Genomic DNA, 27088 nt, shown 5'->3' with positions numbered 1-27088 from the left:
AGGGGCAGAGAGAGAGGGAGACACAGAATCGGAAACAGGCTCCAGGCTCTGAGCCATCAGCCCAGAGCCTGACGCGGGGCTCGAACTCACGGACCGCGAGATCGTGACCTGGCTGAAGTCGGACGCTTAACCGACTGCGCCACCCAGGCGCCCCTCTGCAAGCTTTTTAATACTTGCTGAGCAGCACTTAGGATTAGTAGTGATACCAGGTGGGGTGACAGACAAGCAGGAAAGGTTTGAAGTAAAACTGGCAAATCAGCACTGTGGAGTGCCAGATGAGGGAGAGGTCAGCAAGGGCTGAGTGAGGAACTGGAGGAAACACCAAAAAATAACTAGCACATTGGTTTTACAGGAGTGTTCAAGTTTTGAAGGAAGTGATGTTTGAGAATTGTGAGGGAGGAAACTAGGAGCATATCCCAGAATGGACACAACCTTGGCTGCTATGGGAAGTAACAGGTGTCAGGGACTTTAGAATGCAGGGTCATTGTTGACTACATTCCCCTTGGTCTCCAAGAGGTGTCCACTCCTCACTCAGTGCTCACTGAAGCCCCTCTTTTTCTGTCACGAACAAATCATGCCTTTCACTTATCAACTAGACTTTCTAGTCCATCCCACATAACATCACCAGGTTAATATCCTTAGAATTTTTATTTTCATTAGGTAATTATCCTGATGATGATGATGATGATGATAAACTTCCAGAAACTTCCCATTTCCTGTAGATACAGTGTATTTTCCTCAGTCTGAAATTTAGGGAACATCATCATCTGATAGCACTCACCTGTGATGGTCTACATCTCATTTTTCCATTGACATTAAGCTATCTCTTCACTGCCTCAAGTATCCCCTGAGTAAATGATAATTTATTTTGCTATATCACTCTCCTTACCTTGGAGAGTCTTCCTCTTCTCTGTCTACCCATGCTTTAAGAACCAACTCAAGTCTCTTCTGAGGCTTTCTGTACAAATCTCTGTGGATATGATTGTGTGATGATTTCTTCACAAATTTCATACATGCCACCCATTTTTCTCATAAACAAATGTTGCCCTAAATGAAAAGTGATTGTTTTGTCTTTTCATCTACATTGTAAGCTCTTTGAGACTAGTGACAACGCTATACAACGAGTTTTCTTCTATTTTAACATCTCGCATAGCACTGTGTGCAGATTGGGCATAGAGCAATGTTTCTTAGTCTGGCACCATCACATTTTGAGTTGGATGATTTGTTTTTGTAGGGGACTATCTGAGCATTGTAGAGTGCTTAGAGCCTCCCTGTATTCTACCTGATAGATGCCAGTAGCACCCTCCCCCCAGTATGACAACCAAAAATGTCTCTGTTTATACCAAATGTTACATAGGGGACAAAGATAGCCTCAGGTGAGAATCACTGGTATAGAGGAAACAGAATAAATTCTGACCAGTGTCTTGGCAGAAATGGAAGACTGTAAAAAAGCTTTGAGTGACGTTTTACAGCATTTTGGAATCTTGAGGAAAGACCAACTCAGTTGATGGAAGATAGTAATTGTAAAATAGAACTTCCTGTTTGCTGTGATAGACCACAGCAAGGATGTAGGCAATTGCAACACACCTAGGGTTAAGAAAGATCAAGATGAAGTGGATCTTAAGTTGAAGTTCCAGAAATACTGAATTTTTAGTTTTTACTTTATTTCAAGCCATTTCATATTAGAAATAGCATTTCCAATAAAATAGATATTATTTAATGAGAAATTTATCTGGAGTTCATACATACCCAATATCTTTGGACTAAAAACTACTTTTGAAGCACTTTGGGGGGAATGAGTTTGAAATTACAGGTACAGGTTATTATAAAGTTGCAACTATTGACAAGTATCAGTTGTGTTTATTCATAGTTTTACCTCTTTTTTTTTTTCACTGCTTTAACATTATACTTAAGTTTAGGCAGTTTTCCAGACCCAAGCGATACACACACACACACACACACACACACCCTACATGTATGTGAGAGTATTTAGTCTAACAGTGCTTACCACACTCAGACATAGTGAATTTATATATTTCTGCTATTCTGTTGTAAGTTCTTAGTCTTCTCTTTTATTATCAGACTACTATATGACATAGATGCTATACAGTTGATGTTCAACTGACCTAGAAGTAATGCATTAAATCCTCTCTTCACAGCTGTATGCCAACCACAGTGCAAACATGGTGAATGTATTGGACCCAACAAGTGCAAGTGCCATCCTGGATATGCTGGAAAAACCTGCAGTCAAGGTAGGAAAACAGACATAAATTACAATCACAAACCCCCTCTATTTCTGCCTAATATAAAAATTAGAGGTTCTCATGCCAAACCACTTTTCCACGACTGCTGTTTCTAAATGTGTGAGCTGCCATGTTCTGAAAGATAAAAATGTAATGTGAAATCTTAAAATGTATTGCATCAGAGGGCAATTAAAAGAATTTCATCCTCTTATTCATTGATACTAATTAAAATACACATTTAAAGAAGAGAAGCACAGCATCAGTAATGTAGAAGCCTTCCATTCTGCTCATCTTTGTTTCTCCACTAACTAGTTGGGAAGCTCTGGCTGATTTTTGGCCTCCTTGGACCCCTGTTAGATGAAACACCTTCAGTACTCAAAGTTAGGTAGGAGTTTGAGGTCTGTTCAAACTCTGAGCCCTTTGGTTCTTGAGATTAAATTCCGTTCAACTGTTACCAGATTGCAAAAGTTCCTCTGAGAAATAAAGATTTTGACTAATTTGTTTTTGTTTTAAGTTGTTTATAAAAGCAGGTGTTTACTTAGCACAGTGCTCAGGTAGTTTACATATATTATCTATTTTCATTATTACAGTGTCAGGAGGTAAAGTGTTATTTATGATAATTAAATGATAAATAATAGCTTATTGTTATTTTTCACTTAAAGAGATATCAGGGATATTAAGTATCGTGTCTAAGTTCACAGAATTAGTTGGTGAAAGATCCAGTATATGTCTATTTAGGACTGTTGGCCATGTAAGAAAAGCTGGGGTTAGATTTCACCAGAGAGATACAAGGATAAGAGTCAATTTTTACTTATTTCTTAAATGTAAGTAATATGTTCTATCCTTTTTAGTGTTGAATGAAACAGTTACATGGGGCCTGTCTCATAGATAACTTACTTGACCTCATCAGATATGGAAATGATATTTTTGAAACACTCCTGTTCATCAATATCTGATAATCCTTGATATGCCTCATATAAACTCGTGACTTATGGGCATAATTTCCACAACAGTACAGAAAAACTTATGTTTAAAAGTATATGTAATTATTCCTGAACTGTCAGAGGAAATCCATGCTAATGAAATGTGACATATCCAATGGTAGGAGAAACTGTTATTCTAAAGTATGTTCTGTATTACCTGTTATTTGATTAACTTTTTTTCCAATGCTTCTTTTATGTCTTATAATATTTTTTAACTTGGAATTTACCAAACATACCTGGATAGTCTTTTTGAAGTAAGTGGAGTTTTTATGATCTCAGTTTACTCTTTTAAAAATCCATTTAATTTTCCTTCCGCAGTCTAAGTTTGCAAGTAGTGCCACGTTCAGTTCTGATTATTGAGTTCTCAATGTGTTCATCTTAGAGTTCCCACATGCTTCCTTTTTTAAAATGGTGAACATAAACTATCAGAGGTTTATGTTCAATATGGTACAATAGGTACAATATGTCAGTACCATAAAACTTTGTTGTCCTGATGCCAGGAATTTATACAAAGGAGGTTATTATAAGAAGCCACTGTTGAGATTGCAGAGAAATTCATTTAAATTTATTTTCAGGAACTACATCAACTTTAATATGCTTCAAAGACACTGAAACTATTATTGTAACAAGGATTTATCTCTGGGTATCTCCTATTTTCAGAAAAACCAGTTTATCATGTACTTTTTACTGTAATACATGCCTGTTTCTCTAAAGAAAAGTTGAAATTTACTGAGTTGAAATCTTGCCTCCTAAAACTATATTCCTTAGGGGGGAAGAGGATTTCATTAGTAGCAAAATGGGATTTTACACCCGCAAAAAATAGTGCGGACACTGAAAATGTAATTTCAAGTCCAATCTTGAATATAAAACCACAGCTTACAGTAAACATATGTTTTTGATTATCTCTTTCTTTGCCTTCCTTACCAAAAAAGCAATTGTGACAAGTTCCCAATGGCATGGTTTATGGTGTTTGAGAGCAAGAATCCTTTTTGGTCTCTGATTTCTAGGTTCCTGAAAACTATTATTAAAATGACTTGCACACGCTAAGTGCACATTTAATATTTGCTAAATGAATGATTGTTTCATATAATGGCTCTTGGTCCTGAACACCATACTTGTAAGGGCTCCATGCAGTTGTGCAGTTGCCCGGTCCAGCACTGTAGGCAGTCTCTGAGTCTGTGGGCTGAGAGCCCTCGTCAGGGTGAGAGGCAGCTGTGGAGGAGCTGGCTAAGTGGGAGAACTGTCCAGAGACACAAGGAAATGATATTAGAGCAAATTGTCTATATCTGTTACATAGCAAATTAATGTAGACTGTTTTTATCTGGCACATACATTTTAATAAACTGGCAAATATGCCTCAGAGATATTGGAACTCCCAACAGGTTTCTTTTATCTTCAGGAGAAATGTCAAGAAGAGGTATATTTGAGATGATTTCATAGAACTGGAAATTAGCTTTTCATTGAAAGTAGGTTTCTGTGTAAGGCAAGTATTCGCTAAAAAATTTGTTGCAAGTTGTGTGATGTAAGAAATAACCTCCTGCAGACTTGATTGGTGGAGTGAACAGCTTGTATGAACGACAAGCATTTAGCAAGTGCTTTCAGAGCTACCTGGGGGCAGCCAGAATAGCAGGGCAAGCCCACTTTGCAACTGGCTTAAGTTAATAGCCTTGTTGCAGGATTGGTGTGAATCTGCTGTGGGTGGCTTGCTTTTCCCTCTGAGTCACTTCTGGATTTGTGATAGCTAGATCACATATAAAATCATAGTCTCGGCCTGATCATTAGCACATTCTATACGGCACATGGTACCTTTCACAGTAATGAAATGCTAATCCTAACTCTGGTTTGCTTTTCCTCCACCGTATTTTTCTGGTAATTTTTATCCATGCATACTCTTCTCTTGAGTCTCTGTACCCATACCAATTCTCTTTCCCCTCAGCCAAAAAATGATACTGTTATAGGTAATAATCTTTTTATAACTTTCCAATTAGGGAATGATTTTTATCATGTAATATGTCCTATCATTGCATATTTTCAGAAATGAAAGATCTATGTTCTTGAATGCAAGAGGTGGGCCCCCTTACAACCAGAGCCATGGCTAGGGTTAGGGTTGGCAATCAGGAAGTGCCATGGGCAGAACCACCCACAGTGCAGCGATCTCCTGGAAGGGTTGAGTTGAGGGCACATGGTCAGGTATGGGTCAGGCTTAGGGTTTGGAATCAGGAGCCAGAAGATTGAATGGACCACGGTTAGGTAAGTTCTCCTGATCACCCCCCTGCAGCCCCATCCTGGCCCTGGAAATGGTACCATGCAATTCTGGCTTATATTAAGGGCTTATAATAATTTCAGAAGAAACAGTTTATAAAATCAGTTCCTAATGTTTTGACAAAGTTTATGTTTCATATGTTGAATTCCTCACCCCAAGATCTAGTATCTCGTAGCACAGAACCAGACAGTGCATTTTGGTGGCTTAGGTAAATCTGAAAGTTGATTGCCTTCCTTAGGACAACAGTCTAAATGCTATACCCCTGGGTAGTAAGGTAATTCCAGATAGCCTTACTTTTTAAAAGATCTGTGGTTTCAACCCAGAAACCAGTGTTCATTTAATTTGGAATATTAACTGGTTATTAATAGTATGAAAGCCTTGAAACAGGATGCGATTGCCTTTTTGACTCTACTTTCGAGTTACTCATCTTATTTTGGTAAGTTAATAATGGCAAGAGTTAACCTCTTTTGTGGAAAGCTTACTGTATATTCCTACTAAGTGTGACCTAAATGTAACATGAGTTCTTACATGTGAATAACATTGGTGAACTGTCATGCTATTTATTTAAAAAAGCTCTATGCAAATCATAAATTTGTGCATAATTGTGGAGTATTTTAAACTATTGGACAACATAATAAGGAAAAGTCTTGATTGGACATTTAAGACTTCAGTGTCAGGTAGACTGTAATCAGTATTTGTATAATCGAGTTTTCTGTCTTTGTCAGTGACTACAATCAGGCTTTAAAAAATGACCATCTCTTTTTTAGTGGTTTCTCTAAAGATTGGTGTAGGAATGATGTATGTGTGTGTGCGTGTGTGTAAAATGTACTTGTGTTCTTGGGAGGCAAGATGGCAGTGATAAATTTTAAGGAAAATAGAAATTAAAATTAAAAAACCAGAAGAACTAGAAACTTATTTTTAAAAAGCATGTACAGTATCCTTTTTGAAATCCACCAACTTTATGTAATTGTTTAATATATACTTATAAAGATTTTTAGGGCTAAAAATGACATCAGTTCAAAGTTGACTCTTATTACCTTCTTCCTGGTGTGAAGACGAACACTTCTACCCAACTCCTCTTGACCAAGGCAGTGAACAGCCTCTTTTCCAACCCCTGGATCATCAAGCCACAAGTTTACCTTCAAGGGGTGAGCGTGTATTATCTCAGGTGGTTTGCTCTCCCACCTGCACGGCTTCCTGCAGTTTCGTCACTTTTTGCAAATATCCTGAAGACTAGCCCCAGGAGTACCCAGCCTTCGGCATCCTGAGCATGTGAAGCAAGCAACAGGAATTGTCACCTGGTGCTGATTCTCTGTGCTCTAAAAAGCCTGGAGCCTCCACTGTCCTTTCACTGCATTAGAAATATCATTGCTTCTCTTCTTCTTTTCTGGGCTTCCGAATGTTTTCTAAAAGTCAAATGGCAAAATAACCTTAATTTTAATAGGTGAAGTCAGGAATTCCAAGGCAACTGAGATTGGGATTTTGATGACTTTTGCTAAGTAGATATCAGAAATGATGAAGTCCTCTCCCCTGCCACCATATCTGGAGAATAGAGTTTTAGGTTACCTGGAAATCAAACCATACATTATTAATTTCATTCTTTTGATGTACATTTTGTGATATTAGAAAGCCTAGGTTCTGGTTCAGTATAGCCTTTAAGTGGCTCTGTGATTATAAGCAAGTCATTTAGTGTGTCTGAGTCTTAGCAAACCAATTAGTAACGGGGAGAGAATTCTTGCCCTATTCACCTGTAGGGCTGGTGTGGGAACAGGCATACCAGAAATACTCATGTTTTCATCATGATGAAGTTTTGTACGAAAGTTCGGTGGCAGCATGATTTTACAGTTTTTCTTCTAAAAGACTGTATCCTTTACCCACTCCTAAATTTAGAAACTTAGAATGGCTGAATTAAAATAGTTTAAATTATTAATTAGTTTCTCTCTGCTGATAGCAACTTAATGCACTTGTGTATCTTCTGCATAAAGAATTAGGGCAATAGAAGTAATTTCAGTCACTGAGTTTTAAACAATGAAAGTTATGGCAGTTGAATGACATCTATTTGCCTATGACTTCCACGTTAGATAAAATGTAAAAGGTTAAATTTCTGAGACGTTGCCAAGTTTAAGGGTCAAAGAAGAAAAAAAAAAGTCTAAATGTATTGAATGGAAGATTATTTTCCTTAAAATCCATTGGGTTATCTTATTCAGTGAATCTATTCTAGATTTTTTAGGCTATTTTTCAGTGTCTGCATGCTAACAAAATTTCTGATTCTTTTTTTCCTACGGTGTAATTATAATGCTGTGCAGCTTGCATTTTTGTTCTGGACTCTCTTCTTACTCTCCCCTCCACCCCCCCCATCCTACCTTCCCAAGCTCCTGAATCCATCAACCTGCTTAAATATATGCCTCACTGTAATAGATGTGCTTTAAGAATGTATATGTGATAATTGAAGCATTTGAAATGTAAGTGGTTTAATTGTAAAGTGATGTCTTTTGATGTGATAAAATAGGTACATGACAATTTTTTTATTGTAGAGTTTCCTTATAATTTATATTACAAACTTCTAGAGAAAGAACAAGATTAAAGTGAATTTAAGTAAATACACTAAAGTTTTCTTTCCTAGGTTCTTTCATCACCTTTAAAACTGATTTGAGAAAGTGTGATCATGTTATTTATATTGTTCTACTTGTTAAATTTTTTTAACATTTATTTTTCAGAGACAGAGTACAAGTTGGGGGGTGGGTCAAAGAGAGAGGTAGACACAGAATCTGAAGCAGGCTCCAGGCTCTGAGCTGTCAGCCCAGAGCCCAATGTGGGGCTCAAACTCAAGAGCTGTGAGATGATGACCTGAGCCAAAGTCAGACACTCAACTGACTGAGCAACCCAGGTGCCCTGTTCTACTTGTTATTATAGGAGAATTCGCTGCAAATTGGAAGTGGTGTTTTTGAATTTCTGACTTGATAGTAAGACATGTGTTACTAGGTCAGTAGTCTAAGAGGTTTTGGAAGCAGCGCATATTAACTCAATTTTGTAAGGCATTTGGTCAATAAGAAAATAAAGCTATAATAATCATAAACTAGAAACCCTGAAGAAATTTGAGAAAAAAAGAAGTTCATCACCAGGACACCAGATGCTTTTAATCTTTTGAAGCTCCCTGCTTTAGCAGAAGTCTGATATTTGGTAAATATTGATAACACGGATTATTGTGGAATTCTATTTCATAATTTCTGCAGTGGTTTTTGTAAGGGTCAGTGTGAAGTTTTTAGGACGCACATGCCTGTAGCAGATGGAGCAATGATGGCATTCACTGGAGACATCGACACCAGCCAGCTGTCAGTGGGTATCAGCCACTCCATCACCAGCTGTTAGAGTACAGCTTTCTCAGATTGCTTTCAGTGTATTAGATATTTATGTGTCAATTTGATAATAGTGAAGTAGCCAACAAACGTCTCTACATTTACCCATTGAATGCTGCATGTTTATTTCCTCTTCCATATTATTTCATACGGATTCCCAGGTGGGGGATTTGTTTTTGTTTGTTTTTGAATTATGACATCTTGTTTTTCACTTCCTTTCGGCTTCATGATTCTTAACCCAAGAGTACTCTTTTTCTCATGGGAAGGGAAGGATAAATTTGGACTGAAGACCACTGGCAGCCCCAGTCTGGATCATGAAAACTCTCATAGCAATCTTGAGGGGTCCTTTGTTGGTCAAGAGTGGAGCTGCCATAACTTGGCTTCAGCTTTAGTTCATGGACAGTGTCTAAAGAAATTTCCATCAGCATAAATATCCCTTGTATAAGCTGCTTAGAGCTGCAGACATCTGGCCAGTTTCCATCAGGAACCCACAGAAGTTTCTGTGGCTCTTTAAAAATAAACCTAAGTGTTCTTAATTGACACATTTTATATCCATCAATAACTTTCCCTTGAAATATAGAACTCAGTCTTAATCTATGGCTTTATTGTACTGTTCATTTTTTTTTAATGTTTATTTTTGAGAAAGAGAGAAAGAAAGTGGGGGGGGGCAGAGAGAGAGAGAGAGAGGAAGACACAGAATCTGAAGCAGGCTCCAGGCTCTGAGCTGTCTGCACAGCGCCCAAAGCGGGGCTTGAACTCAAGAACTGCAAGATCATGACCTGAGCTGAAGTGCGATGCTTAACTGACTGAGTCACCCAGGCACCCCTCTACTGTTCTGTTTTATATTTGCTTAGTGCAAAAAAATATTTAAAACACAAAGCTTTTCTCTCACAATGTGCTCAGATTTAAATACTATTTAAAATTTTATTTTAAATGTTTTTATTTATTTATTTTGAAGAGGGGGCAGAGACAGAGAGAGGGAGAGAGAGACTCCCAAGCATATTTCCATGCTGTCAGCACAGAGCCTGGTGGAGGGCTGGGTCTCTCAAACCGTGAGATCATGACCTGAGCCAAAACCAAGAATCAGACACTTAACCCACTGAGATACACAGGTGCCCCTAAATACTATTTAATACCAACCAGGAACTTATCAAATCCAGATGCGAAACTGCAGGGATGTATGGATATATTGGGAATGATAATTAACTTCTCTTAAAACATGAGAAAAGATTCCCTGACTCTAATTTTTAGTAAATACGGAAATATAAGTTAGAAGAATATTAGAGGTAGAGTGAATTTCTTTCTCTTTCTTCCTTCATTTAAAATGTTTACTTCATGTAACAGAGAAGTCAAATTTTTGGTTGATACTATAATCTGCAAAGCACCTTCCTTGAGGAAATTTAAAAAATATATATTTTAAAATATGATTCTGTTTTGAATGCCCTTGACCGGGCATGAGACAATAAAGTAGAAAACTGAAGAAAGCATGGGAGATGATGAAGGTATCTGGTTTCCTTATTTAACCTTCCTAGGCTTTGCCCAGCTGGGGACCTGCTCACTGTCGTGTTAAGGTTAGAAAAAAGACCATGTTGGAAAGTTAGTAAGATATGAAAACATTTGTAGATGTAACAACTATTAGGTGGTTTTAAAAGCAGTGTAATTTGGTGGTTTAGTTAAATGAAATCTATAAATTACCAGTAAACGAGCAGATCAGATTTAAATTCAATTAGCTTAAAACACCTTGTCACTAGATATACCTGTATTTCTGATTTGATGACATGAATTAATAGATAATTTATCTCATCAGGTGCTTATGCTGATAGTTCCAGACACAGTAAACATGTGGTCGTATTTATTTTTAATGAAGTCTGTATTTTGGGCATTAGTATTTCACTTTGTCACTATGAGTTTTATGTTCACTTGAAGCAATATTCAACTTGGGCTAGAAAATTCTTACAATGTGAAGTTTATTAATTTTATGTTGATATTTAAATGGACAAACCTAAAATACATAGTAGTCCGCCATGTATCATCCAGTAGTATTTCCATATACCTTTCTTAACTGTCCAATGAAAACATGTTGGAGGGTAGGATTTTTTGTTTATTTTGTGACCCGAATACATCAGTAAAGCAGGAAACTGAAATTTCTTCTTTAATCTGAGATCAGTGTAGAGAATCTGTAAAACTGAACAAGAGAAACCACATTAGTGATCACTGTAATTCATGGAGCTCTTATCCTCTGAAAATAGAGCTTTCCTTTGGAAAGGCCAAAGCAGTCTCATGTTTTAAAATCTGTATACTTCCTGTAAACTAAGAAAGGCTCACAGAGTATCTTTTAAAACAGAAAGAGATTGAAAGAGCAAGATCACATAGTCAGAAGTGAAGCTGGTAGTAAACCTAGATATTTGGAGGATATTGGAGTCAGATAGGTGGTAGGCACCTCTACCCATGAGGCGGATAGTCGTCTGCTCTTTCTAGGGATGATCAGGTAGGCACGTGTCTGTGAGAATTTTTCAAATTGTCCTTTGTGGACAAGTACTCTGTAATCAAAGTTCCAGAAATTCACACAGCCCTCTCATTGTTGTAAGGTCATTTCTGATGGAAAGTTCTTGGCCACCCCTAGTGTAAAATTAACCTTAAAATTAAGATGGCGTAAAGAAGCTCTATCTCTTATGGAAATTACTGGTTACAGTAGCTTGACCTTCTTTTCTCATTTATTCTTTAATATAGAGAGGTATTTTAAATGGTTTATATTAGTGTTGAGGTTTTCTCATTTTGTTGCATCAACCCCCATTCTTTCCAGATCTAAATGAGTGTGGCCTGAAGCCGCGACCCTGCAAGCACAGGTGCATGAACACTTACGGCAGCTACAAGTGCTACTGTCTCAACGGATATATGCTCATGCCAGATGGGTCCTGCTCAAGTATGTCAAGAATCTTAACTGTTTTATAAGTGCTCTGGCTTGATTTCACATGGTGCTCTGATAGGGTGTGTGAAAATAGCCTCCCAGGCTGTCCTAACCAGGATGTGAGCATGTATTTATATGTGTGCCTAAAGAATGGAAAATCAAAATAAAAATTGCCCTTTTACGTGTCTAGCATTATTTTACCATGGGTGTCCGCGTTAAACTGATTTGGAAGTGGTATTTAGAACAAGAATCGTAAACTTAAATGTGTTTTCTAATGTTTTTTCCCCAACACATTTTTGCCTGTCTTCTAGCTGGGCAAAGAACTGCTCTAGCCGGAAAAGGAGCATTCGTACCTATGTGAGGACTGTGTTGCTGTTCACAAGGACAGACACTAAACTGTTAGATGGTAGAGAATCCATCAGAGGACCCAATAACACTTGATTGAGTATAAACCATTCATAAATACCTTCTCACTTCACGTTTACATTTCTTTATAGTAGTCTAAAGACTAAGATATCCCTTTTCTAAAAAACAAAATCTACTTCAACTGAAAAAAAGAAATGATTACAGTAACATGAAAGTAGATTTCATGTCTTTGTGAGAAATGTATCGTGTTTTCGTACTATCATTTGGATGTGTTTATAAGATGGACAATGCCCCGAAGGCTGTAGGCTGAACATTGAATTGAGATGGTGTTTATATAATACCATACTGACAATGACCTATATAATGACAATTGACGACTTGATTTTCATTTTTACTGAGTTACCTGTTAAATTAGCTAATTATAAATTAGTTAATTACCTGTTATCTCTCTTGAACTGGGTTGCATTTTATTAGAAAAGTTGAGCTAATCTTAGTTAGCATTGCATATTTAGCATGGAACCTTTAGAATTAGGTGAATTCATGTTTAATACTATGTGGCAGTGATGCTGGAATCCTCCAACATTGTATACCTCAGTGGGATGTTTTATGTTCCTAGAAAAATTTAGTGGGAGATTGAGAAAGTTAATTGGATGTTTTAGTTAAGACTGGCATTTAGCATGAGTAATCTGGAAAATTACCTCAATCTTCCACTTTTCCTTGGCCACTGGAAAAATTTCCAGATAATCTACATGAGGTAAAGTTTTAGATTTGTCTTTTAATTTTTAATTTTTTATTTTTTTCATATATGAAATTTATTGTCAAATTGGTTTCCATACAACACCCAGTGCTCATCCCAAAAGATGCCCTCTTCAATACCCATCACTCACCTTCCCCTCCCTCCCACCCCCCATCAACCCTCAGTTTGTTCTCAGTTTTTAAGAGTCTCTTATGCTTTGGGCTCTCTCCCACTCTAACCTCTTTGGGTTTTTGTTTTTGTTTTCCCTTTTCCCTCCCCCCATGGGTTTCTGTTAAGTTGCTCAGGATCCACATAAGAGTGAAAGTTTCTCTGTATGGCTTATTTCACTTAGCATCACACTCTCCAGTTCCATCCACGTTGCTACAAAGGGCCATATTTCCTTCTTTCTCATTGCCACATAGTACTCCATGGTGTATATAAACCACAATTTCTTTATCCATTCATCAGTTGATGGACATTTAGGCTCTTTCCACAATTTGGCTATTGTTGAGAGTGCTGCTATAAACATTGGGGTACAAGTGCCCCTATGCATCAGTACTCCTGTATCCCTTGGGTAAATCCCTAGCAGTGCTACTGCTGGGTCATAGGGTAGGTCTATTTTTAATTTTCTGAGGAACCTCCACACTGTTTTCCAGAGTGGCTTCACCAGTTTGCATTCCCACCAACAGTGCAAGAGGGTTCCCGTTTCTCCACATCCTCTCCAGCATCTATAGTCTCCTGATTTGTTCATTTTGGCCACTCTGACTGGCGTGAGGTGATATCTGAGTGTGGTTTTGCTTTGTATTTCCCTGATGAGCGATGTTGAGCATCTTTTGTCTTTTAATTTTTGAAATGCATTAAAGGTCTTCCTCAGATGATAACAGAGCTGGTTCACTTCTTAATCTTCTTGATCCCTGGGGGAGTAAGGTCTTTCCGTCCCTCTGTTTTCTACTGTCTTTGGACTGTTGGATAATTGAGGCCTTTTTGTCTTCATTGTTGATTCAGTGTCAAGTTAAAAAAAGTCATATAATTTGTCCTCTGCCTCTCTGAGTCAGCCAGTCACACTCTTTCCAGGTGCCCTGACGTGCTCCATGGCAAACTGTCAGTATGGCTGTGATGTTGTCAAAGGACAGATACGGTGCCAGTGCCCCTCTCCTGGCCTACAGCTGGCTCCTGATGGGAGGACCTGTATGGGTGAGTTGTAAAATCAAGCGTCTCTGTCAGCAGCCTCTCTAGGATAAAAGGACAAAGGGAAAGGTGATGGAGTAAGGAAATGAGGCAGTTACCTACATCAGGCAATTAGCTATCCTTCAGAAGATAGCATGTGTCTCAGGAGAGGACCTCTCTCTATGAATGGAGAATGGACACCTTATTTCCCTAAAAATGAGGGACGGGGGGAAGCTTCGGGCAGAGGAAACCACATGTGCAAAGACTTTGAAGTTTAAGAGAGCACAATATTCAGGAAAGGCAAAGGAGCTCAGTGTTTCTAGAATGTTAAGAAGGAATGAGTGATAAAGCTGAATAGGTAGGCAAGGATAGGTTATATATGCTGTGCTAAAGAGTTAGATTTTTTTCTTGTAAATTAGGAAAACAGTATAGGATTGTGGTTAACCATCTGGGCTTTGATTTCAAACCTAGCTCTGCTGTGTGCTTGATATGTAGCCTTAGGCAAGAGACTTCCTTTCTTCGAGCTTGAATCTCCTCCTCTTTAAAATGGGAGTAATGCCATGTAGAACCATTATAAGGATTGAATGGGATTATATATGCGAAGAGCTGAGCAGAGTACCTAGGATGTAATACGCTCTCAATGAATAGAGGTATTGAGTGATTCCAGAGAGATTTATTAAGTACTTTCTATATTTCAGGCCCTGTGCCAAGTGTTAGGATATATAGTAGGGGACACGGCAGACAAGATTTTGGTCCTCACAAAGCTGATAATCTAATGGGAAGACAGAAAAGAAACAAATATCCAACAAAATTACAAACAACACTAAATGTTAATATGAGGTTTTAAAACCATAAAAGGTCTATTGTAGAAAATAATGGTATAAATGATGCAGGGCACTGCACTGGAAGAAGAGAGGCTGACCTGTGTGAGGTTTAGAAAGCAAGAAGGCCAATGTGGCTTCAGTACAGAGTGAGCATGAGGGGCAGTGGCTTGCGTTACAGCTGGTGAGGTACATAAGGACTACATAGTTATTGCAGGGTGATCACAGACATTGTGAAGAATGAGGATTTAACTTAAGAAGCAAGTGGAAACAGTTGAGGAGTCTTAAGCATGGTAATATCCCAATTTTATGTTTTAATAAAAGATTTTGACAGTTGAGTGGGAGTGCTCTGGAGGGGGTAAGATTGGCAGGGAAAACACTGGTTCCGAGGCTCTTCCAACAGTCTAACCAAGAAGATTGCAGCTTGGACTAGAGTAGAGGTAGTGGGTGAAGAGAAGACTAGATGAGTCCCGATCACTTTTCAGAGGTAGAATTAACTGGGCCTGATGATTTGAGGTTATGGGAAATAGGGTTGTCAAGGATGCTTCCTGTTTCCAGTTGGAGCAACTAGTGGATACAGGTGCAATCTCTGCTGAGCTATGGTGCGAGAGCAGGACAGCTTTGGTCAGGAGGATGCATGGAAATTTGGAGGTGTGGAATTTATGGTGCCTGTCAGGGCAACCAGCTGGATAACATTTATGATGAGCCACTCTGTTCCAGGCAGCTGTGTGCGGACATTTATTTTAAAATCGATCGCATCTGAACATGGCGATGCTGCTCCTCTGAGACGCAATTGATTTATGTTTCTAGATGTTGATGAATGTGCCACCGGGAGAGTGTCCTGCCCTAGATTTAGGCAGTGTGTCAACACTTTTGGGAGCTACATCTGCAAGTGTCATAAAGGCTTCGACCTCATGTACATTGCAGGCAAATACCAATGTCACGGTAATGAGCCCTGACCGTCATTTTGTTTTGTTTCTTCCTGTGGTGAGGAAAGCTTTCTTAACTGGGGTGGTGATTGGGATGTTAGACGCAGGGGAGGGTACCGGCCTTACATTAAGCAGAAGTCCAGTTCAACCACTGGTACTCCCGTGTATCTGCTGATTTTACACGGACCTTTCAAAAAAATGTTTTTTGGAGATTCTATATAGTTTTGCTGCCATCATACTCCTCTCCCGGATAAACTCCCTTCTTTTCCCACTTCCTGATGCAGATATAGATGAATGTTCCCTTGGTCAGTATCAGTGCAGCCGCTTCGCTCGATGTTACAACTTGCACGGGTCCTACAAGTGTAAATGTAAAGATGGATACCAGGGCGATGGACTGAGTTGTGTGTGTAAGTAGTGCTTATCTCCCACCTTTCAATTCTAGCAGGATATATGGAATTGCACAAAGGCAGTTATTGGGGAAGATGAGGAACTAGATTAATTATCAAGAAAGTATAATTTGTATAGCTAATAATATAATCTATTTTCTGCAATCAAATCACTTTACTCAGGTATTTAAAAAAAATAATGACTCAGTAATACATTCTTTTTTTTTTTAACGTTTATTTATTTTGAGAGAGGGAGAGAGAGAGAGAGAGAACAGGAGCAGAGGAGGGGTCAGAGAGAGGAGAGAGAGAATCCCAAGCAGGCTCTGCACTGTCAGTACAGAATCACAATGGGGTTTGATCCCATGAACCATGAGATCATGACCTGAGCTGAAATCAAGAGTCAGACACTTAACTGACTGAGCCACCCAGGCACCCCAACACAGTAATACATTCTAATCTTAAAAGCATTCAATTCCTGAGCTAAAACTTCTCAATAGCCTCTGTTTGGCTGGCAAGAAATTATGGAGCTCTCTCTGAAAATCAGATATTGTTATAATCAGAAATAAAAGTTTGTCATTAACATTAGATTATGACAGGGAGAAAATATGAATATATTCTACGTCTTTTGTTCCTGTGTTTTATGTCTCCAAATACTATTAAAAAATCATTCTGATATTTACTCTAAATTTAGAACTGTTTTTTCTTTTTAATTCTTACAAGTTCTGCTTGGAGTATGGCTATGTTAGTTGATAAACATGAAAAAAATAACCTCCAAGATGCAAGTTTTACAAATCAAAGACCATAATCTTGTATATAGTTCATGTGACAATAGATAATTTTTAAATTTTTGGAGTAAAATATTTACTGAAAATCATGAGCCATAAAATCATGGGGATTAAGGGATTTTTGAAGGGTCATGTAGTCATACTCCCAGCCTGGAATGAGTGTATCATTCCAGGAAGATTAACTATTAATTCCTTTTGGTGAAGATAAGCACAAAAAAAAAAAAAAGATTCCACAGATAATCACAGTGACCTCTGAATTTTTTTAAGTGATAGTATAAATTAGTAAGGGGGAAAGCAAACCAAGTTTAAAAATATACAGAACATTTAATGAAAACATTTTGCATGAAAACAGATGAACATATGGGAAGGGGTAGGAAGAGAAGAGAGGAAAACTAACCACAAGAGATTCTTAGTAATAGAGAATAAACTGAAGGTTGACAGAGGGAAGTGGGTGGGGGAATGGGCTAGGTGGGTGATGGGTACCAAGGAGGGCACTTGTGATGAGCACTGGGTGTCGTATGTAAGTGTTGAATCACTTAAATCTACTCCTGAAACCAGTATTGCCCTGTATGTTAACTAAAATTTAAATAAAAATAAGGAAGGAAGGAAGGAAGGAAGGAAGGAAGGAAGGAAGGAAGGAAGGAAGGAAAGAAGGAAGAAAATGAGGGGGCGCCTGGGTGGCGCAGTCGGTTGAGTGTCCGACTTCAGCCAGGTCACGATCTTGCGGTCCGGGAGTTCGAGCCCCGCGTCGGGCTCTGGGCTGATGGCTCAGAGCCTGGAGCCTGTTTCCGATTCTGTGTCTCCCTCTCTCTCTGCCCCTCCCCCGTTCATGCTCTGTCTCTCTCTGTCCCAAAAATAAATAAACGTTGAAAAAAAAATTAAAAAAAAAAAAAAAAGAAAATGTTTTGCATGAGTTGAATTTATATAGAGTATGGAAAAGTATTAGTCTTTAGACAGTTTGAAACATGATTTTATTATATGGGTGTGCTATAGGGACACTTAACATAGACTCTCAACATACATTTCTCATATTTTAAAAAACTTAGAATGTTTCTGCATTTAAAAAAATCTCAGTGATGTCTATTTCCATTTTACAGAGACTTGAAATTCTTTGTGTTTTAAATAATACATATCCCTTACAGAAATACCAATATAACTTCTGCATATATCTGCAGGATGGATATATGTGTGTATGAATACATATGTATATATCAAATACATATACACACAGTTGTTATTTGGAAAACAGTATGACTTACAGTAAGGGAATATTCTAAATGTGAAAAGTAAGCCTAGTTGGCATTAGATATTCTAATGTGTTTTTCACAATTTGATTCCACAAGTGACCTTTTTTTTTTTTTTTAGTGTTTATTTATTTTGAAAGAGAGAAAGCACACATGTGAGAGAAGCGGGGGGAGGGGCAGAGAGCGAGAATCCCAAGCAGGCTCTGCTCTGTCAGTTCAGAGCCCGACATGGGGCTTGAACTCACAAAGTGTGCGATCATGACTTGAGTTGAAATCAAGAGTCAGACATTTAAGCAACTGAGCCACCCAGGCGCCCCTCCACAACTAAGCTTTTAGAGACAGATGGTCACACACTAATTTAAATTCTTTGACTCTTTCAGATATTCCAAAAGTCATGATTGAGCCATCAGGTCCAATTCATGTACCAAAGGGAAATGGTACTATTTCAAAGGGTGACGGAGGACACAGTAATTGGATTCCTGATGTTGGAAGTACTAGGTGGCCTCTGAAGACACCATATATTCCTCCTGCTACCAACAGGCCCACTTTTAAGCCAACAATAAGACCTACACCAGAGCCAACACCGCAGCCAACCCCACCGCCACCCACAGAATTCGGAACATCACCAATAACAACCCCGGAAAGACCAAGCACCAGACTAACAACTGTACTGCCAATTGCCACTACATCTCCAAGATGGATTACAGTTGACAACAGGATACAGACAGATCCTCAGAAGCCCAGAGGAGATGTGTTCAGTAAGTCATATAAATGTTAGCACATATTGGGTTTTTTTCCAGTTTTATTGAACTATAATTGACATACAGTGCTATGTAAGTTTAAGGAATACAGTGTAATGGCTTGACTTACATAGATCGTGAAATGATTACCACAGTAAGTTTAGTTAACATCCATCATCTCATATAGGTACATAAGAAAAAAATTTTTCTGTGATGAGAACTCTTAGGATTTATTTTCATAACAACTTAACATTGTACATTATATCCCTAGTACTTATTGATCTTATAACTGGAGGTTTGTACCTTTTGACCACTTTCCTCCAGTTCTCCCCCCCTACCCACCACACCTGGTAACCACAAATCTGATCATTTTTTGTAAGTTTTTTTTTTTTTTAAGATTCTAAGTATAATATGTGAGGTCATATAGTATTTGTCTTTCTCTGACCTGATTTAGCATAATGCCTCAAGGTGCATCCATATTGTCTTACATGGCAAGATTTTCTCATTTTTTAAAGGCTGAATTGTATATATATTCCATTGTGTATTTATACCACACCTTTATCCATCCATCCATTGATAGACACTGAGGTTGTTTCCATGTTGTGGCTATTGCAAATAATGCTGCTGTGAACATGGGGGTGGAGATATCTCTTTGACATGGTGTTTTCATTTTCTTTGGATAAATACCCAGAAGTGGAATAGCTGGATCATATGGTAATTCTAGTTTTAATTTTTTGAGGAACCTCCATACTGTTTTCCATGGGGGCTGCACCAATTTACAGTCCCACCAACAGTGCCCCGAGGGCTCTCTTTTTTTCCACCTCTTTGCCAGCATTTGTTATCTCTTGTCTTTTTTGATGGTAGCCATTCTAACAGGCACAAGGTGGTATCTCATGGAGGTTTTAAGTTGCATTTCCATGATAATTATGGACGTTGATTCTCTTTTCATTTGGCATTGCCCATGTGTGTGTCGTTTTTGGAAAAATGTCTATTCACAACCTATGCCCATTTTTATTTGGATCATTTGGGGTTTTTTCCTGTTGAGTTGTATGAGTTCCCTGTATATTTTAGATATTAACCCCTTACCAGATACATTGTTTGCAAGTATTTTTCTCCAGTCCGTAGTTTGTCTTCACTTTGTTGATGGTCTTTTTTTGCTGTGCAGAAGCTTTTCAATTTGATGTAGTCCCACTTGTTTTTTTATTTTATTGCTTGTGCTTTAGGTGTCATATCCAATAAAATCATTGCCAAGACCCATGTCAAGGAACTTTTTCCTATGTTTTCTTCTAAGAGTTTCATAGTTTCAGGCCTTAAATTCAAGTATTTAATCAATTTTGAGTTAATTTGTGTGTGTTGTATAAGATAAGGGTCCAGTTTCATTCTTTTGCATGTGAACATCCAATTTTCCCAGCACCATTTGTCGAAAAGACTCTTTTCTCCATTGAGTATTCTTGGTTCCCTTGTCAAATATTAGTTGATCCCATATGCTTCAGTTTATTCCTGCACTGTTGATTTTGTTCTATTGGTCTGTACATCTGTTTTTATGCCAACACCACACTGTTTTGATGACTGCAGCTTTATAGTATAGCTTGAAATCAGGCAGAGTGATGCCTCCTGCTTTGTTCTTCTTTCTCAGGATTGCCTTGGCTACTCAGGGGCTTTTGTATTAAGCACGTTTTTAATCAGCCCTTTATAATGACATTTCAATCATAGGCCATGCCTTGAATAAGAATGAAACTTATAAAAAGAATTAGCTGTACAAAATATAAGTCATGTGTCCTTATTGTTAAATGTTATAAAGAACTGTATAAAAGGCAATCAGCTGGGTAACTAACAATGTGTGTAGCAATGAAGGGAATATCATGAAGTCATGTAGTGGGTCATAGCTCCTATCCGGTGTGAGAACTCTCCTAACATGTTCAGATCTCCTCAAAAACTCTGAGATGGGAAGCTTGCTATATCAGTGCCATTTAACTTTTAATCTAATCGTTCATTTAATCAGTGAACATTTTTGAGTGTGTTTTAGAATCCCAGGCCCTGTATTAGGCATTGGATTTACAAAGATAAAACAGAAAATGTATAATCTTGTTGGGAAAAGATGGTCACCCTGAGGATAACTGGGGTAGTGTGTCGGTGAGAGAGATTTGTGTAGCACTTTATGGAAATAGAAGGGGCACCTAATCAAATATTTATTGAGGGCGTATTTGGGGTGAGGAGGGCTTCCTGAGTGAAAAGGGGCAAAGAGCGTGAGAAAAGGGAGGCACTGCAGTTCATGTAGACAGCACACCAAAGGCAAAGGAGTAGGAAGCAGCCTAGCATAGGCAATAAAGTGCCAGTAAACCAGAGGGTTGGGTCAAGGATTGAGGAGAATCCCCTTCTGCTACCCCTTCTGTTCGCTGTGACCGGTGGTTGGATCTGAAATCTTTCTCCCAGATTTTCAGGGGTAAGTGGGTAAAGGATGGTGTCACCCATGAAGATAGAGGCTACAGGTAAAGCCACAAGTTCTGAAGAAGGAAGAGGTTGCCTTATGACCAGACCAAAATGTGCCATTTTACCACTTGGAAATATTCACCCTGTATTTATCCATTTGTCACGTTTCACTGTGCTTATTCTTAGCCACCTTTGTGTTCACTCCTCCTGTCTCCTCTTCTCCTCTCCCGGTACTAGTTTCTTCTTTTCCTTTTCCCATTCCTCCGTGATGGAACCAGACCTTGCTCCCTTATAGTGAATACTTTTGCAGTTGTTTACCAGGTGAAAAGAATACTGGCCTTTATGATCTTTTTAAAAGAGAAGACATTTCTCTTTGCTTGTGTGTGACTCTCAAATTTTCCTTCTAGGTCATTGTCCATTTAAAGAGAGATTGAAATTCTCTAATTCTGATGTAGTTGTAATTGTATGTGTTTTGGGCAATAAATATAATTTTTAGAGGAATCAGATGGTAGATCTACTAATATGCACATATCTTTTACTTGAAAATAATATATTTGTAATTTTTCTACTCTTTCCCTTTCTCTTGCCCTCCTTTCTTCTTTTTCTTTCTTTGTCTCTGCAGTATCTCTATTTTACTCCTCTACATTGTTTTGTTTTCATCTCTTTGAGATCATACAGTGGGATCTTTATTCGTGGGTGCTTAAAGTACATATAGTACTTCTATTATTCTGTTGCCTTAACGTAGGGTCGTAAAAACTTGGCTACATAATATATAAAGACATTGTAATAACATAGATATCAACATCTTTCTGAGCCTTTAATTTTTTCTCTTTTTAAAAAGTATGTCTTTCTTTCCATTATTCCTCTCTGTATCAACACACATGTGAATTAAAAATAAGCAATCCAATCGAGTTCACCGATTGAATTTAGCAGGATAAAATTAGGGAGACATGGGTTCTGATGATGTTTGAGAGCACTCGTTCTAAGAGAGTGTGGTCTTAAAGACATGCCCTGGAAAAGAATTACTTTGATCGGATGCCAAGGTGGTTGCATTCCACAGATAGCATTGCTGCCTCTAGACACTATTGCCCCAAATTAGATTTCACCCTCATTTCATCTTCAGCTATAGCTGCTGGTTACTGTTAGCACGTAGGAGGGTATTTTGGACACTTCTTAATTTGCTCTCTTGTGATTATAGCATATTTTCTGAAAAAGGGGAGGATTCTAAGTTTTTAACTCAGGGCAAACAACTAGTGTTTATTCACTGTGAAAACAGAGAGGAACCTTAGCACTGTTTTAGTTCAACACCATCTCTTCGTTGAATATTTTCTTTACATCTGGCAAAATAATTTCTTGAAACCATCCTTCTTCTCTCCACGGATCTGAGAATAGAATTTGGCTCTTCTCATTTCATAAATTGTCAGGTGATATTATTTACAACTGCTGTTAGGCAATCTCCAAACAGCCCTATACTTCAATTGTATTTTTCTTTACATTGAAAGATATATATTTGTTTAATGGAAAAGGTTGTTTAACAGAGCTTTTCTTTATTCTGTGTGTGTGTGTGTGTCTTTTCTCCCCCTGAGAAAAGACTAAAGATATTTTAAAAGGAAATCAAGGAAAAAAATTATAATACAAATACATCTGTAGCCCAACTTCTCCCCCAACTCTAGATTTGTATATCCACCTGCCTGTTTAACCTTTCCAGTTGGACAGAAATGCATGTGTCAAATTCCGCACATCTACTTGTTTCTGATCATCAGCCCAAATACATTCTACCCATGGTCTTTCTCACTCGGGAGATGTCACCTCCATCCTACTAGTTGCTAAGACCAAAGAATTTAGAATCATCTTAAATTACTCTTTGTATACCCACATTCAATCTGTATGGTAATGCTGTTAGCCTTACCTTCAAATACTATCTAAAGTGGGACCACCTCTCACCATCTCCAGCACGGCCACCCTAACCCAAGCCATTCTTCCCCTGGAGTACAGGTCTGAATTCCTTCATCTAGATGATTTGTGGAATACAGATTTTTTTTTACATTTTAGAGAAGTAATAAGGTACATATGTATACCAAGGCAGGTTAATGTTTCTACAGTGAAACATAGGAATATTTACACTAATTTGGCTGCCAAAGACAGTTGGCTTAAGTGTAGGTTACTTCTGCCACCTGATGAGTTACAGAAACAGTCTGTGGATTTCAGCTTTATGGGTGAGAAAGCATGGACCTACACCACCGGAGCCTTCCAACAGGTCTCCCTGCTTCTACCCTGGTCCCTCCATTGTCTCCTCTCAACCCAACACCTAGAGGGGTCTTTTATATTTAATTTTTTAATGTTTATTTTTGAGAGAGAGAGAAAGAGAATATGAGTAGGGAAAGGGCAGAGAGAGTAGGAGACAGAGGATCCAAAGCAGGCTCTGTGCTGACAGCAGAGAGCCCTATACAGGGCTCAGACTTAACAAACCACACGATCATGACCTGAACCACTTAACTGAATGAGCCACCCTTGGTACCTTGCTAGAGGGATCTTTTAAAATATAAATGATGCGGCACCTGGATGGCTCAGTCTGTTAAGCAGTTAAGCATCCGACTTTGGCTCAGGTCATGATCTCACAGTCTGTGAGTTCAAGCCCCGCGTCAGGATCTGTGCTCACAGCTCAGAGCCTGGAGCCTGCTTTGGATTCTGTGTTTTCCTCTCTCTCTGTCCCTACCCCACTCATGTTCTGTCTCTCTCTCTCTCTCTCTCTCTCTCTCTCTCTGTCTCTCAAAAATAAACATTTTAAAAATTTAAATATAAATGAGATGTCATTCAAAGCTCTGCATCAGCAAGCAATTGGTTCCATAAGACCATAAGCCCTCCCAGTGTGTCACAGAGTCCTAGAGGCTCTCATCTCCTCAACTGTGCCCTCATTGACTCCACTTGTGCCTCCTCACTGATCCTCAGACTGGAGAACTTTTGCTGCAACCAATCCCTCTCCCTAGAACACTCTTCCCCTAGCCCTCAGCTCGGCTTACTTTCTCACTTCTTCACGCAGGTATCAGCTTATCAGTGAAGCCACCCTGACCCCTGTATTCAATTGTGACCTCTACCAACCACCACCAGCACAGCTTTCTACTGTTTTTCTCTTTTTAGTAGCATTTATCACCTTCTACTATCCCGTATTATTTACTTATTTATCATGTCCATTGTATCTCCCTACTAGAATACAAACTTTTTGAGGACAGGGATCTTTGTCTGTTTTGTTCATTGGTGTATCTCAAGAACCTAGAATGATGCCTGGCACATAATTGACACTTGAACACCATTTGTGGAACAAAGGAATGAATTGATCACTGATAGCATTTTAACATGAAATAATCATTGTGCGTTATCCATACAAAAGCTAGTTTAGTGTAACAACACGTTTAATCTGTATTTATGAATTAAAACATTGTTTCTTTCCTTTTTCTCTCTCTTTTTTTTTTTTTTTTTTTTGCCGTGGTGCTTCCACCATTTTTCCCTCTCTTTCTTCCCTCCCTTCATCCTTTCATTTTAGGGATTGGAATTCTATTCAGTGGAATATTAAACCTGAAAATTGAATGCAAATTGAGAAGAAAGATGATGTCAGTTTAGAGATAATGAGTCAAAGCCTTTATTTCCTAGCTTCTGAGACTTGCTCAAATAATTTTTGCTTTATACCTTTATTATTTGAAAGTTGGCCTGTAAGAGGGCACACACATTTTTTAAAAACAACATTTCTTGTAGATATAAACAAAATACCGTTGAAGCTGGAATTTTTGTCCCATTACTACTCCTAGAAAGAAAGAGGTTCAAAACATAAAAAGAAAAATTTTAACTTCAAATAAGCAATCGGGATGGAAGAATTATAATATAGCCATTTCACATTTTAATTTGGGGCCTAAAATCTTTCAGCTAGGTGAATATCAGTTAATTACTCAAGAGTGATATCCTTAGGAGGCTTAAAACAAATCATCCCCCTTACATTCAAAATCTCTAATGGTAACTAAAGTCTCTCACAGTAACCCGCCTTACTGTTGGGATATTCTCTCTTTAATATAAATTCTTGAAATTACAGTTCACACCACTTCAGTATTGTCAGGTAATTATGGCTGATGGACACAGCTGGTCAATGTCTCCAGACCCCATACTCCATGTATTAAAAGAACATGCTCAGGAAATGACTCAGCTGTTTCTTTTTTGGGCTCAGTAATTTCTGTTTCATAAACCTTTTCTTAGAAATATTGTTTTTCAACCCACTTTTAGTCTTTTTGGGTTGCCCTTTGAACCTTCTTTCTCAAATCTGTCTCAAACTATGGGGTCCAAAGATAGTCAGATATGACCCAATATTGATTGCAAGGAGAGTTTCTTTAACCATATTTTTCTAATCTAAATCATTTCCCTCTGTTGCCAAGTATGTTGTCGTGCAGATTATGGGCAGCTGTTTTATCCCCAGATGTTTTATCCCTCAAAAATAGTCACACGATGCCTGGTACATAGTAGGCACTCAAAAATATTTATTGAGTGGAATGAAATAAAATTTTATGCTGTAGTCAACTTTTTTCAATCTGTGTTATTCTTCAAATGCTTGAACTAGCTAAATTTAACTTGTTGGTTCTGATAGTTTGTCTCCAGATGATCAAAGTTGATTTCAGATTATGGTCTCTCTGTTACCCTGATACACCTTACTATAGTCATTGAAAACAAACATTGTCTAGAAAACTCTAATATACCTCTTTTTGAGTATGATGTAGGGAAATAGTGAAAAGGCATTGATTGAAAGGAAATAGGAAAACAAGATTGAGATGTGAAATTGAGGAGTTTTTAACTACTGCTAAGGAGAATATACATTGAATCAGAAGATCTGATTTCGATTCTTACCTCTATTATTTATGAGTTAGACACCTTTGGACAAATTACTGTACATTATCTCATCTGCATAGTTTCTGAGACCAATGGGTTTATCTTTGACTCTGGAAGAGCCTGGTGGAGGTTGGGGAGAGGGTTGGGGAGACAGCAAGATGCTGGGCAGACTGAGAGCAAGAAAAGCAGATTTAATTGGTGGGACACCTGTTTGGACCCAGAGATATGCTGCAGGGAATTTCTAGAAAGTTGGAGACCTAGCACCAAAGACAAAAATCTGGTATCAGAGCAGGTAGGAGCTATCCCAAAGCAAAAGACAAATAAATAAAATAAATAAAAACTCTATGTAGAACCTGAAGTAAAGGAATTTAGGGGGAAATGCATTCTAGTCTAGTAATACAATGAATTATTATGCAACAGTGGTTTTTTTTTTGAGAAATATTTAATGCCTTGGGAAAATGCTGATGTTATAAAAAGCTTAAGTGAAAAGAATGTACAGAAGTGTACATATCATTTGACCCCAATTAGGTATAAAATACATGTCTGCATATGTCTGGATGAATATAAAAGTTTGGAAGAAAAACAAATTAGTAATTGTGAATCTATCCAGTTTATGATATTTGGGGTAACTTTCCTTGTCTTTTAAAAAATATTTTAAAAAGTATACATATATACATATGTATACATACATATGTATACATACATATGTATACATACATATGTATACATACATATGTATACATACATATGTATACATACATATGTATACATACATATGTATACATACATGTATATATATATACACACACACATACACATACACACACACATATGAGTATATGAATGAGTGTGTGCACACTCCTGC

The 27088-nt window shown here is 38.0% G+C and overlaps 1 protein-coding gene across 6 annotated transcripts in view; it reads left to right on the top strand.

Moving 5' to 3' along the window:
* The window catches only part of NPNT (nephronectin), an 83818-nt gene that overhangs the window by 31267 nt on the left and 25463 nt on the right, over positions 1 to 27088 (top strand). For 4 of the 6 annotated variants that reach the window (XM_043571188.1, XM_043571155.1, XM_043571165.1 and 1 more), the window contains 7 exons: positions 2160 to 2252; positions 6545 to 6637; positions 11649 to 11768; positions 13930 to 14049; positions 15654 to 15788; positions 16057 to 16179; positions 18568 to 18945. In XM_043571188.1, the coding sequence (XP_043427123.1) occupies positions 2160 to 2252; positions 6545 to 6637; positions 11649 to 11768; positions 13930 to 14049; positions 15654 to 15788; positions 16057 to 16179; positions 18568 to 18945 (1062 nt within the window). The remainder of the gene's footprint in view (positions 1 to 2159; positions 2253 to 6544; positions 6638 to 11648; positions 11769 to 13929; positions 14050 to 15653; positions 15789 to 16056; positions 16180 to 18567; positions 18946 to 27088) is intronic. The other 2 variants (XM_043571175.1, XM_043571197.1) reach the window with 1 other exon arrangement.

Source organism: Prionailurus bengalensis, chromosome B1 (genome assembly GCF_016509475.1).
Source record: "Prionailurus bengalensis isolate Pbe53 chromosome B1, Fcat_Pben_1.1_paternal_pri, whole genome shotgun sequence".
NCBI lineage: Eukaryota > Metazoa > Chordata > Mammalia > Carnivora > Felidae > Prionailurus > Prionailurus bengalensis.
The sequence above is the reverse complement of the archived record's forward strand: the minus strand, read 5'-3'. Positions and strand labels throughout refer to the sequence as shown.